Source organism: Rattus rattus, chromosome 7 (genome assembly GCF_011064425.1).
Source record: "Rattus rattus isolate New Zealand chromosome 7, Rrattus_CSIRO_v1, whole genome shotgun sequence".
Classification (NCBI taxonomy): Eukaryota; Metazoa; Chordata; class Mammalia; order Rodentia; family Muridae; genus Rattus; species Rattus rattus.
The window spans coordinates 5,569,278-5,583,883 of NC_046160.1; the positions used below are offsets into that span (position 1 = coordinate 5,569,278).

The 14,606-nt window shown below is 48.4% G+C and overlaps 1 protein-coding gene across 1 annotated transcript in view; it reads left to right on the forward strand.

Moving 5' to 3' along the window:
• Positions 1 to 14,282, forward strand: part of Stpg4 (sperm-tail PG-rich repeat containing 4) — a 34,143-nt gene extending 19,861 nt beyond the window's left edge. Inside the window, exons 6-7 of the mRNA XM_032908717.1 lie at positions 10,287 to 10,391; positions 14,143 to 14,282. Of these exons, the coding sequence (XP_032764608.1) occupies positions 10,287 to 10,391; positions 14,143 to 14,259 (222 nt within the window). The 3' untranslated portion in view covers positions 14,260 to 14,282. The remainder of the gene's footprint in view (positions 1 to 10,286; positions 10,392 to 14,142) is intronic.
• The last annotated feature ends 324 nt before the right edge of the window (positions 14,283 to 14,606 follow it).

The following is a 14,606-nucleotide window of genomic DNA, read 5'->3' on the forward strand; positions in this document are numbered from 1 at the left end:
GTAAACAGACAGCGGGGGAGTGGTTAGAGAGGCGGGAGCAGTGCTGCACTCACCCTGGAGAGCCGTCAGTGGAGAACTACAGGGGAATCAGGAAACAGCCACGCACAGCACCCACAGCACTGCCCAGACAGCTAAGAGTTAAGCAGGCCTGTTCGGGGCTCTCCAAATGACACGTGTGAAGCTGTTTTGAGTGTTAGTCATGAGACAGGCTGGCTAAGTGTTGCGTCAATGAAACTGTGCACGCACCTTTCCGGGCTGTGTGTCACACACTCTTAGGAAAGGCAAACACAAGCATGTATGCCTCAGGCGATGAAATTGGAGAGGCTCCGTGCCACATGTTTGGAGTTCATTAGAAGGATTTTGCTGCCACTTTTTTCAAACTATTAAATTCACATTCTCGAAAAATTTTTAAAAAATCTTACATTGATTTGTTTTTGTGCGTTTGTGCATGAACATGTATGTGTTTGCACAAGTACATGCCTGTGTAGAGGTCAGAGGTCAGGCCACATTTGCAGGCATAGGTTCTGGACTCTGTGGATTGTACTCAGGTTGACAGGCACGATGGCAAGGTAAAGCCCTGCCAAGCCAGCCCAAAGTTCAAAAACTAAAAACGTAAAGATAATCAACACACATCTCAGTTTTCCTGATATCTCATGGTAGGTTTTTAAAACATTTTTTATTTGTGTGTAAATCTGGACACGTGAGTGCCATGGTCTATCTGTGGAGGTCAAAGGGAAACTTTGAGAGTTCTCAGTTCTTGTCCTCACGGGTCCCAGGGTTTAAACCCGGTTTTCAGGATGCTGTGGAAATGATTCTCGAGTTGTCTGTCTTGCCAGCCCTTGTCTTGATGTTTGGGAACTCGATTTTATTTCTGAAACAGGGTTTTGTTCTGTAACCCAATCTGGCCTTAAACTCCTCCCACCTCGGTCTTCCAGGTCCAGGGTTACAAGAGTGCACCCCCCCCCCACTTTCCCCCTCCCAAACTCAGCTTTGACCTTAGGAAAAGCAAAACATCAAAAAAAAAAAAAAAAAAAACAACTTGAAGTTATATTTTCCTAAACAAATTCCCAGTACCTTGGGATTTTGAATCATTCTTTTTTGAAAGACTAATCATGTCTGCAGTGTGTTCTGTGGTGACTTCATTAATCATGGGTCAGGCTAACTCTGCCAGGTCTGGTGGACCCACTGAGGCTCTCCCTGTGGTGTGTACTCGCTACCACTTTCATTGCTTCATGAGATGCTACATTTTTGGTGGTAATGGTGGTAAATCTTGCGTGCTCACGTTGAAGTAGGTTTTCCTCTTGCTTTAGTGTATTGCTCATTGATGATTTCAGCTCGAGGGAGAAAGACTGATGCATCAGCCCTCCAGCAATGGTGGGTGCTGGCGTGAAGCGAAGAGAAGGTTTATGTTTAGTGTTGGGACACATTTTCCTGTGGCCACAGGCTGACCTCCATCTTTTGATGTAGCTGATGACCTCTGAACTCCCCGCCCTCCTGCCCCCACCTCCCAAGTGCCCTGCCGCACCCTGCTTTTCATTCCTGTCAGTGCCTCAGTCACTGCTGTATTGCTGTGAGGAGACACCATGACCAGTGCAGCTCTTATCAGAGAAAGCATTTAACTGGGGCTGACTTGCAGTTTCATGGTTCGTGGTGGGGAACATGTCGGCATGAAGGTGGGTGCTGGAGCAGTAGCTGAGAGCTGCAGAGGTAGTCAGGCGGACAGACAGACAGAGGCTCTGGGCCTGGCTTGGGCTTTTAAAACCTTAAAGCCCCCCACCCCGCTCATGACACACTTCCTCAGATAAGGCCACACCTCCTAATCCTTCAAGAGTCAACACTCCCAGGGACTAAGCACTCAGTGTCAGAGCCCGTGGGGACCCATTCTCATGGAAACCGCCACAGCCATCTTGTCAGATGTGCAGGCTGCAGGCCGTGCAGAAAGTCCCTTGTTGAATCCCGAGTCACCATCCCTCTACTGCGGGCCATGTACTCTCTGGTCACAGGCTTTTGATTGGTTAATTGTCAAGTGGGTTTTAATGTTGTTTTGCTGTTGTTGGTTTTTAGAAACTCTATAGCAAAAATGCATATTTTCTAAAGTTTTTCAGGGATTTTGCCTTTATTCTTTGGTTTTATACAAAAGATCAAAATACAAACTTTTGGTGTCAGCAGATCGGGTGGCTTGTTACCAGGTTCTGGTCCAGGAGCCTCAGGGAAGAAGAGAATGTGTTGTCTCCTCCCACACCCAGCGCTCATACAGTGCTCAGATGTGTCAAGTAGAGAAGTGAAATCCGTATTATTTTTCTCTTTTTAAACTACAAATTTAAATTTAACTTTTGCTTCAGATGTTCTTTAATTTCCTTTTAAATTTAAATTTAAAACATTTTTTTTCCTTTTTTTTCCGGAGCTGGGGACCGAACCCAGGGCCTTGTGCTTGCTAGGCAAGCGCTCTACCACTGAGCTAAATCCCCAACCCCCAATTTAAAACATTTTAAAGACAGGCTCTCCTTATGTAGTCTCGGAGTTGGCCTGGAACTTGCTATGTAGACCAGGCTGGCCTCAAACTCAGAAATCCACCCGCGTCTGCGTCCTGAGTGCTGGGATTAAAGACTTGCCCCACTCCATGCCCAGTGACAAACACCTTTAACTCCAGTTCCTCTGAAACGAGCTTTGGGTTTATGGAAAGGTCACAGTGCCACCTGAGCCTGTTGACTCTGACTCAGCGCAAGCCACCACCTTCTGTGTGTGTGAAACCTGCGGTCACCAGAAATCTGACCTGTGGGTCTCAGGCGTCCAGCACAGACGGATATTGGCCGGGTCATCTTCTCCTCTTCAGAACAAAGTTAGCTATAAAATAGACGCGCACACCTGCTTCTCCTGCCGCCGTGGACGGTGAGGAGCTCAGCAGAGTTTGTCTACTGGGTTTGCACTATAGTCTCCTGGCCTATATTAAATATATAATAGTGAACTTATTTATAGTGTTACTATGAATTCACAAGTACGCTATACAGAGTGTTTGAACCCATTTCTCCAACATTGTTAGACGAATTTTATTTCTTGATATTTTATTCCAATTTCTTTCTCCTTTCCCTGCTCCAGGTTAGCCGTCCTTACTGCCCATCTTCGGCCATTCTCCGTTATAATCCTCTTGTTTTCTGTGACATACATTTCAAGTCAACCTTGAGAACTGTCAGGTTGACAGTTGAGAAAGCCCCAAACATCACGTGTCTCAGAAACATGTAACAGTATTCAAATGCTTTCAATCTTAAATGAAATGAACCCACAATTTTAAATTCAAAATCAGGCATAACAAAATGCCCACAGTGGGTAATCTATGCCATTCATGGGATATTTTGAATATATATATATATATATATATATATATATATATATCACAGTTTTTAAAATGTTTTAATTTTTTCCAGTTTTTAATTTTCTATTTATGGATGTTTTGCCCGAACATTGTAGGCCACATGTGTGCAGCACCCCTGAGGCTGGAAATGTCCTGGGATCACCCAGCACTGGAGTTACGGACAGTCGTGAACTTCCATATGGGTGATGGAATTAGAACCCAGGTCCTCTGAAAAAGCCAGTGTTCCTAATTCCTGAGCCATCCCTCCAGACCCTAAAATGTGTTCGAATTAGCATATTTTAATAACACATGATTCATTGTGACAGTCTTACATGTGCACAGAATGACCTTGTCCTCCCATGTCCCCTCCACCTCCCAGTGACTGCCTTCCCCTACCCCAGCCCACCGTCCACTTTCTTCTTTTTCTCTTTTCTTAATATAAAAACATTAATGAGGTTTCGTATGTAGTTCAGTAGAATACTTGCCCAGAGTGCCTGGGACCCTGGGTTCAATATCGAGCCCCAAAGAGAAAAAGAATGGAAACAAGGAAAGAGAGAGAGAGAGAGGGAGAGCAAGGAATGAGGGCGAGAGGGAGGGAGGGGGAGGGAGAGAGAGGAAAGAAGAGGGAGGGGGAGGGAGGGGGAGGGAGGAAGTTAAAAAGAAAACAAAAAGCGAATTGACTTTTAACTTGAAAACCAAAGTCCTCCCATCCTGAAGTCATTTTCACTGTGCTCATGTAATAGACACACTTAATGTGTTCAAACACACACACACACACACACACACACACGCACACACACACACGCACACACACACACAGACACACACAGACATACAGATTACAGACACACAGAGAGAGACACATACACAGAGACATGTATATACACACATACCTGTCATAGACTGCTTGTTCTATATTGGGGGGGTTCAGTAGGTAAGTGATTATATTTTGTTCCCAAAGTGTAGGGGTTTCTCAGGAGGGGTATTTGGAAATATCATTGGAAAATGATTTTTTAATCTCAAATTACAAATGTAAGGTAGTACAGCTGTGGTTTTATGGTTTTACTAATATCTCAGAAGGTTTATTTACTATTTCACGTGCATTGGCGTTCTGTCTGTCTGTATGAGCAGGCTGATCAAAAGTACAAGCTGCTCTTTGACTACATAATGAGTTTGAGGCCACTCCAATCCACATAGCAAGTCACATGTAGGGGTACAAAGCGAGACCCCATCAAACAACAGCAGAAACAACAAAAAATCCAGCCCAGCACAGGACAGTACATGCCTGGTGCCCACGGGGGTTGGGGGGCTAGAAAAATGCATGTGCACATCCACATAAATGCAGGTACTCACACCTACCCACAAACATACACAGAAACCCGAGAGAGACCTGAGTTCAATGGCAGGGCAGTACTTTGCATGTGGGGGCCTTGGGTTTGATTCCTAGCACCAAACCAGAGCAAGCCCACTGGTTCTGCATTGCCAGAATCCTCCGCTCACACATGGAACCAGCCAGTCGTAGAAGTATCTTCAGAGGAGCCAGGCCTGACGGCTCACGCTGCCCCACACTTGCAATCACAGCTCCGGGGAGTTGGAGGGAGGAGTATCGAGATTCAGGTCAGCACTGCTCCATTGAAAGTCCTAGGACAGCCTAAGCTACATAAGAAAGACCTCATCTCACAACTAAACAAAAACCAAAACCAAAACCAAGGAGCAAATCATCAAGGAACTGTTGATAATGGGAATAGCTTAGTTGCCAGAAGAAAGAAAATGATCTTTAAAGAATTTTACATATCCACCCAAAGGGCCATTAATAGTCACTACAGTGATCACTGAGGACGTTATACAATGGCACTTCACATTTTGATGACCTAATGGAACAGGCTGCAGACGGGGTTGGGGATTTAGCTCAGTGGTAGAGCGCTTGCCTAGCAAGCGCAAAGGCCCTGGGTTCGGTCCCCAGCAAAAAAAAAAAAAAAAAAAAAAGGCTGCAGACAATTATCCCAGCATTCAGTGGTAGAGGCAGATGGATCTTTATAAATTCAAAGCTAGCCTGTTCTACATCGCAAGTGCTAGGCCAGCGAGAGCTGTGTAAGACCCCGTCTCTGAATGAATGAATGAATGAATGAATGAATGAATGATGATGGCTTGGCAGTTAAGAGCACTGGCTGCTCTTCCGGAGGACCAGAGTCTGGTTCTGAGCACCCACGTAGCGACTTAGGACAATCCGTCAACTCTAGCTCCGGAAGATGCGATGCTCCCTCCAGGCCTACATACTCATGGCGCACGTGCACTCAAGCACACATGCACACATTAAATAAAGAAATAAACCTTTTTTAAAGGAAGAAAATGCAACGTGCAAATAATATAAACTGTGATTAATTTGGGCAAGATCATGTATATGAAAAAGCGGGAACTGTGAGCACAATTGCTTTCGCTGGCTTCCTGAGGTACTGTGACTTGGGGAGGTGGTTATTCCTTTTCTAACACCTTATGATTTCTCAAAACACAGGTTTTGAAGGTAGATAGCACCTTCTTAGTGTAGACTGATGTCAAACAACCACGTTTTCTTTCTTGAATGTGAAGACCATGTCCAGTTGTATTTCTGACATCTGGCAGCCCTGTGTAGCATACAGAAGGGGAGGGAGGGTCAGGCGGATGGAGCACAGACGAAGTGACTCTCTCTGTGTTGTCTTGGAATTGCCCTGGGCCTGAGTATCAGGGTGTGGTATCCGACGTATCAAAGAGAGCTGGATCTTTCCAGCGGTTCCTGGACTTAAGGAATGAGTTCAACTAAAAACTAAGCTGATAGCTTGAAATTCTACGGGGAGCAGAGAGTAATTAATAAACACGGTCAGAAGGAATCAAGCAGAAAATTGATTTTTGCTTGGATGGAACCTGGAAATTAGGGCGGTTATGGGAGATCCCTACTCAGCCCTCTCACTGATGAGCTGCGGGTGGGGATAGCGCAGTTTGGAAAATGTTTCAAGTACAGTCACAGATCTGGGATTTAAAGGTATGATGCCTACCCTGGCTACTGTTTTCTTAAAGTAAAAGCAGTCTGCAGGGCCTTTCCAGTGGCGTTGAGAGCAGCAGTGTTTTACTGTCCAGCTGCTAGCAGAGTGTTTCCCGAGCAGACTAAACTTATAACAGTGTCTGACTACAAACGGAGAGGAAAGATGAAGAAAAAGTAGGACTTCCCGTTGCAAGAGCCCATCCCAAATTAGCCTGAGCAAAAAACAAACAAATAATGTAAAATAATGCAAGGTTAGTTGGTCTGCCTTCTAGAGCTGTAACCAAACACTGCAGACTGGATAGGTTATGTAGAAACCAGGTTCTTAGATTCGCTTTTGCTGTGAACAGCACCATGGCCAAAAGCACGTTGGGGAGGAAAGGGTTATTTCACTCACTGTTCTTCATCAAATCATGGAGGGCAGGACCTTGAGCAGGGCAGGAACCTGGGGCAGGAGCTGATGCAGAGGCCATGGAGGCATTGCTCACTGCTCACCGGGCCCTGCTCAGCCTGCTCTTTATAGAAGCCAGGACCCGCCCACAATGGAGGCGCTAACTCATCCATCGCTGAGTGAGAAACCGCCCTACTGATCTTGGAGGCGTTTTCGGAGGCGTTTTCTTAATCGGGGCTGTGTCCCCTCAGCGGACTTTAGCTTGTGTCAAGTTTATACAAAGCTATGCAGGACAGTCACTCCTTGACACACAAGCTCCTTGTCAATGTGACATGTCACCATTAACCCTTTCCTTTCTCACTCGATTCCAGGATCAACTCTAAAAGTCCAGCATCTTTACAAATTCAAACACTAAAAGATCAGTCTCCTTAAAATGTCCGATCTCTTTAAAAATTCAAAGCCTTTCAGCTGTGGGCTTTTGTAATTCAAAAATTTGTCAAATATTTTCTTCAAAACCTGGGCTGAGCACAGTTGTTAGGACTTTTCCGTGAGTTAGGTCAGTGTGGGCCAGTCACTATTTTTCATTTACCTTCAAATGCAGCAGTTATCCCAAGAGTTGGGGTGAGCAGTGTACCCTCTCCAGGCTTGGGGCGAGCAGTGTACCCTCTCCAGACAGGGCGAGCAGTGTACCCTCTCCAGACTTGGGGTGAGCAGTGTACCCTCTCCAGGCTTGGGGTGAGCAGTGTACCCTCTCCAGGCTTGGGGTGAGCAGTGTACCCTCTCCAGGCTTGGGGTGAGCAGTGTACCCTCTCCAGGCTTGGGGTGAGCAGTGTACCCTCTCCAGGCTTGGGGTGAGCAGTGTACCCTCTCCAGGCTTGGGGTGAGCAGTGTACCCTCTCCAGGCTTGGGGTGAGCAGTGTACCCTCTCCAGGCTTGGGGTGAGCAGTGTACCCTCTCCAGGCTTGTCCCTCCAGGCTCTGCTTCCAGCATGGACCAGTCCTCCACTGGCTTGCTTTGCAAATGCCTCCTCTTGCTCCTGTCCATCCCAGCTCAGATGCAGCTTTCCAAGGGACTTCTTGGGGACACTGGGACCGAATCAGTGTGCCCTTTCGCTACATCCATTCCCTTGGGTGACATGGACATTATATATAATATTTTGTACTTTTTCTGATGTTCCCCACTAAAATGCAAGCCATAAGAAAATGTGTTTTTCTTGTCAACCAGGACTCAGTTCTCCTAATGGAACAGCAGTGGTTGTTGTTTGTTGTTGTTGTTTTGGGTTTGTTTTTTGTTTTTGTTTTTTTTTCAAGACAGGGTTTCCCTGTGTAACCTTAGCTATCATGGGACTCAGTCTGTTGACCAGGCTGGCCCTGAACTCGGATCTCTGCCTGCCTCTGCCTTCTGCTGGTGTTGCAGGTGTGGGCCGCCACTGCTCCGCTGAAGCAGTGGTTTTGCAGCAGCATCTTAAAGATGGTAGGGATTTGTTTTCATTTGTTTAAAAGCCCTTTAGTGACTCCTCCTTTATGCCACTCGGCTGAGTGTGACTTCTGTTTTCATGGCAGTAGAGGGCATGAGGCCAGCTGGCAGAGAGGGTGGGAGAAACGCCGCGTGTCCTCCCTCTGAGGATGGTCCCTGAAACTGCACAGCTCGGCTACTTCCAACTGGTCATCCTGATGTGACTCGTGTGGTTGCACCTAGATGTCCAGGAGGTCAGGAAATCGAGTTTTTATTCTGGGCACACACATGCTCAATCCAAAATTGTTCTAGTGGTCCCAAATAGGAGACCAGATACTGGGAAACGATCATTTCCAGGTAGCTTCTAGCTCGTTGCCTGGAACACGGTACGTTGGTTGAAAGATTTAAGTAGAGGAACACAGTCGGGTGCTTCTTATACCCAGTGAGAGGGACTTCAGAAGTCCTTGGTCAAGTGGTTACTTCGCTGGTTTCTTCTACGTGTGAGGAGACCTTCAGCCTGTCTTCTGTCCTAGTTGTGGGGCTTGCTGGAACGTCTTGGCATCCCTGTACTATAAATATTTCTCTCCTTTTGTCTTCATATGGTGTTTTCTCTCTCCCCCTCTGGTGTGCGTGTGTGTGTGTGTGTGTGTGTGTGTGTCCCCTTTGTAGCATGGGGAGCACCAGACACACTGGACCCGTGCCCACTGGAATAACAAGACCTCAATGTGAATTAGACCCTGTGTCCAAGTAAAGCCACAATCTGAGGTGCTAGCAATTCAGAATTCGCATGACTGAAGCATGTATGTGAGGTAGCATGTGCCACCCAGCACAATGGAGCGCCATGGGAGTTGCCTGGCTATGTGAGCTTGGGGGTGGAGACGCAACCCAACAGAACGACTTGGGGTGCTGTGGTTGCTGCCACGCAGGCTCCAGGCATTGGTCACTGCTGTCCTTGTCATTGCTCCTGAGGAGCTTCCGCAAGCAGGTCCAGCTGTCCCATCTTCTTAGCTGGAGCAATGGTGCTGTCAGGGAGTCGAGGGGGTTACTAAAGGCCCACCATTTCTATACTCTCATTGGCCATTCCCAATCAGATCCAAGGGAGTCAAGTTTCAGGGGCAGCACTCCAGGAAAACCCACAGAGCCCCATACGTTGAGTCTCGCAGCTCTGCGATTTCCTAGCCAGGCTGGGTTCTGCCCGTGCCCTTCCCCATGTATAAGCTGCTCTGAGCTCAGTTCAGATCTTCATTTATTTATTGGTGAAACTCCCACAGCTCCCCTTGGTGAGAGCGACTTATTAGCGACCAAAGGGGAAAGGCCCATCCTGTTACCACCAGGAGGGTGGAGTGGGAAGCCTCTCGGCCAAGCAAAGGGATGCTCATCACGAAAAGCTCCCCGTGGTTTCTGGGATTCCAGCCAGGTGGCAACTCTGTCATCCCCTGGGGCTGAGTGTCAATAGCTTATTGTCCTGGCGACTTTTATGTCAACTTGACACAAACTAGGGTTATATGGAAGGAGGGAACCTCAATTGAGGAAATGCCTCCATCAGATCCTACTGGAGGCCATATTCTTAATTAGCGCTCAGTGTGGGAGGGCCCAGCACATAGTGGGTGGCAATGGGTTCTGTAAGAGAGCAGGCTGAGCAAGCCATGGGGAGCAAGCCAGTAAGCAGCATCCTCCATGGCCTCTGCATCAGCTCCTGCCTCCAGGTTCCTGCCCTGCTTGAGTTCCTTCCCTGCCTTCCTTCAATAATGAGAGTAAGAGCCAAATAAACCCTTTCCTCCCCAAGTTGCTTTGGTTGTGGGGTTTCATGGCAGCAACAGAAACCCCAGCTAAGACCCCACCCCCAGGCGACTGGGCCTCCTTCCTGCCTCTCATGACTACTGGGCAGCTCAGCAGGCAGCATGGCTGTCTTTCTTAGGCTTCCAGCTTACACCCATAGGACTCTGCAGGCCCAGATCTGAAAGTTTCTATTACATCAGTGACTCATGTGTTTATTTGTAGAAGGCAAATAATGCTTAAGATACAGCAAACGTTAGTGAAAGTCAAGAATTCCTTTCCTTGGTAAAAATGTCTTCCAGCACGAGGGCCCTGGACCAGGGGACTACAACTTGAAATTGCCCCGAACAGGATCTATCACTTCGTGTTTTAGATCTAGGGTTCCCCGGTTCCTGCCTGTCGGTTCAGTAAGTATTTCTGAGAGACACACTGTGTGGTGGTGGGCAGGGCGGGTGGAAGAGGGTCCTGTCACATGCCACCACAGTGTTCTGGTTGTATGTTGACTCGGTGACCACATCAGAGTGCCTGTGTCTGGGAGCTTCTGACTTAGGACCGCCCTGGGAAACAGAGTTTGCCATTTCAGAGCTGGGTGTGATGGGGCAGGACTTCGGTCCTCTGAGCGCTTGGGAGGCAGAGGAGGCAGAGCTTTGTGAATTTGAAGCCAGGCTCTGTGTGTGTCTGCGTGTGTGCGTGCGTGTGTGTGTGTGTGTGTGTGTGTGTGTGTGTGTGTGTGCGCACGTCCATGTATGTGAACCACTGACTTAGGGGATCATTATGGCCTTTTTAAAAATCTTCCCAGAGGACTGTGGCCATGGCATACAATGTAGATTGAGTTCCTTCCGCCTTAAAGGCAGGCCCACTGTGGTCACTCTGGAGGCTCTTAGGTAGCCCAAGCCTGGGAATTACCACAGAAGAGAACACCTTGATCACCTCAGCGGGCAGCCTTCTCTCTCTTACCCGGGAAGCCTCTCTCCTCCTGGTGAAAGCCCACATGCTTGGGAAGTGTTTGCAGCTAGGCCTGCCGGCAGGCAGGGATCTACTTGTCACTCTTTCCCAGGATAAAGGCCCTGTCTGCGGGCTACAGGCATCTGTTTGCAGAGCTGCCTTGTCCTAGAAACATCTTCTTTTCTTCTTCAAAGTACGTGTTTTCCTGTCCTGGGTGATACATCTGGGATAGTGCTAGAGCCGGAGTGAGAGCCATCGGCTCCGTTACTGAGAGCTTTAGTTTCTAGGTATTGGTTCTGATTTGGGTACCTTGCAGTCAGTGACTCTTTGTGTCCTGCATATCAGAGTCACTCTTTTAGAAAAGAGCTCCATCCATATAGAGGACCAAGTCACTCTTTGCCAATGGATGATCTGAGAGATGGGGACAGCCTTGTGACATGGGAACCTCCACAAAAGTGGGCGGACACCTCTTCCTCTCCCAGTAGATGAGGAGTCTGCTAGCCATCCAGAGGTTTCCCTTGGAATCTAGAATGTTCATTATGCTATGAGGTGTTAGAATTTAAGGGGACAGCCAAGAGGAGACATTTGGCTTCAGGACTTAGGAGTCCAACAGCCATAGCGGTCCACAGGCACCTTTTGCCTCCTGATAACCAAACCCCAAGAAAACTGAGCAACCACTAGAAAGGGCAGAGTCCGCTCCAGTCCGGGGTTGCTGCTTTCTCTCTCTCTCTCTCTCTCTCTCTCTCTCTCTCTCTCTCTCTCTCTCTCTCTTTCTTTTTTCTTTTTTTCGGAGCTGGGGACTGAACCCAGGGCCTTGCACTTGCTAGACAAGCGCTCTACCTCTGAGCTAAATCCCCAACCCCGCTGCTTTCTCTTAAAGGAAAATTTTAGTGTTACCTGGCAATAGTGAAATTAGGGCTGGAGCATCCTAGTGGGTGTTCTCAAAGTCACAGTCACCAGCCTTTGAGGGGTGGTTTTGTGTGTGCACCACCCCCAGTCTCTGTCTGTGGGCTAGCCTGCCAGGTCTACACACTCACATTGCAGCCCCATTAATAGCACTAATGAAGGCTTCCGCTTCCCTTGACGTGTGGCCAGGACTTGATTAGATTTCCAGGCTGCTCCTCTGCTTTTGGCCAAGCAAACATCCTGCCTTTAAAAGCAGCTTTTGTAGGCAGCTGATGTCATCTACCAGGCTGACTGCTCTGTTCCATGCTCAGAGTGATGCTGCTTCCACCCATGGTCTCCCGGTGACAGGATGAACAGCAAGGGAGGGCAGGCGTGTCCTCCAGGTAAGGACTGCGACGGAGCCTACACGACGGCTGCGACCGGACGGCTGTGACCGGACGGAGCGCTGTCTGATTTGCCCTCCTACCAGGCAAAACCACTGGACAAATTGGTAGCTTGGCACCATACTGGGTCCTGGCACTAGGACTCAAACCCAGGCCTGCTGGATCCTGAAATCTTTGTCATCATGACTGTCCTCTTCCTCCTTCCTCTTTCTGTGCGTGTGTATGTGTATGTACGCGTGCGCACGTGTGTGTGTGTGTGTGTGTGTGTGTGTGTGTACTGTGCGTGTGTGTGTTCATGCACGGGTATACCTGTGCATGTGTAGGTAAGAAGACTGCATTGGGTGCCCATTTCTAGCATTCCCTACCTCATTCCTTTGAAGCACAGTGTCCCTGAGTAAATTTTTCAGCTAAGAAGGCAGCCAGCCAACCCTAGACGTCTCTCCATCGCGAGTTACGAGCACACTCACGGTCGTGATTGCCTTAGTCCGTGGGTGCTGGGATCTCAACTCCGGCCCTCATGGGTGCCTAGCAAGTGCTCCTGACTGCTGGGCTGACTCCAGAGACCCCTTCTTCCTCACTTTTTTAAAAAACAAAGACAGTTTGGTCTTGATCTTCCTGTTTCCTCCTAAGTGCTCTGATTACAAGGATGTACCACCATGCCAGAACCCCTGCCCTTAACCGCTACACTGAATGTGTATGTATCCCTCATGGGAAGCAGTAACCAAGAGCTAAACTCTTGGTCTCAGGAAAGAACACGCACTTCTGCTTTAAAGTAAGACTTTGACCAATTACCCGACAAAACGCTTTGTTCAGGAATTTCCACAAAAACACAAGATGTTTAACAATGAGTACTCAGGTCGGTTGGGTGGTGATGGCTCACGCCTTTAATCCAGCACTTGGGAGGCAGAGGCAGGCAGATCTCTATGTTCAAGGCCAGCCTGATCTACAGAGTGAGTTCCGGGACAAGCTGGGCTACACAGAGAGACTTCGTCTTTAAAAACAAAAACAAAAATAAAAACGAGAGGTACTCAAGCTAGCGAGATGGCTCAGGTTAAGAGCCCTTGCTGTTCTTGCAGGGGACAGATCAGGAGGCTCAGAACCACACACATGTGCACATACCCACACATGTGCATATACCCACACATGTGCACATACCCACACATGCACATACCCACATGTGCACATACCCACACATGTGCACATACCCACACATGTGCACATACCCACACATGTGCACATACCCACACATGTGCACATACCCACACATGTGCACATACCCACACATGTGCACATACCCACACATGTGCACATACCCACACATGTGCACATACCCACACATGTGCACATACCCACACATGTGCACATACCCACACATGTGCACATACCCACACATGTGCACATACCCACACATGTGCACATACCCACACGTGCATATACCCACAAGCATACACAGAAGAGGCTGACTGTGAGAGTTCATGGAGCCCACAAAGTGGGTTCAGACACACCTCCTCCCCTCATGGGAAGCAGCCTGGGCTTCTGATTTAGACATGCCATTGCAGAAGCCATCTCTCTAGCCACTTGCTGCTAGACTAGGGGCTAGACCAGTAGACCTGAGTACTACTCCTGACTAGTAGTTGGGAGGAAGATGGTGTCCTCTGTGACAAGAACTGCCTGGGCTAGTGCCACTAGGAGAAGTTGTGCTCTGAGGTCTCAGGAGAGAGTGAACGTGCCCTCACCCCCCGCTGGTGTCAGCAGTCACTGGCTTTCCTGCCCTTGTCTTGGCACCTCCCAGTCTCACGGTGACCCCCAAGACATCCCTTCTCTCTCCCTTCAGGGAGTGTGTCAGCCTCAGCTCTTCCAGGAGTTAGACACAGGCACTTAGGGTGTCCATCTCATCACGCTCCACTTTTCTTGTCTGTTTCAGAAAACGCCAGGCCCAGGAGCGTATACATGTACAAGACAATTCCCCAGACAGTCCTCAACCATCGCCAAAATGGGTAGAGAACATAGCCTTTTCTTCAATAACACAATTGGCTTTTGAAATAAAACAATATTGGTGCCAAGTTACCTTGAGTTTTAGCACGTTCTTATGTTTAGAAAATGATCTTGCCTGTTTCTCACAGGGATGACCGATGAGGAAGAGCAGTTGCCCGGGTGACCATTATGTAGGGTCCTAGACAGTTGCTCTGCTTAATCCAAGAGTCCAGCCATCCCCAGGCTGGCCCACACTACCTTGTAGCGGTGTGCATGGCCCCAGTGTCCAGGCCATGTGCTGTGTGGCCTTGGCTTCTCCAGCTCCATCACACTAACGCTGGAAGCCTCCAGTTCCCCTGAAGACAGTGGGAAGGCTGCATCAAGCCACAGAGAGAGCTGACGAGCTCCCAAAAG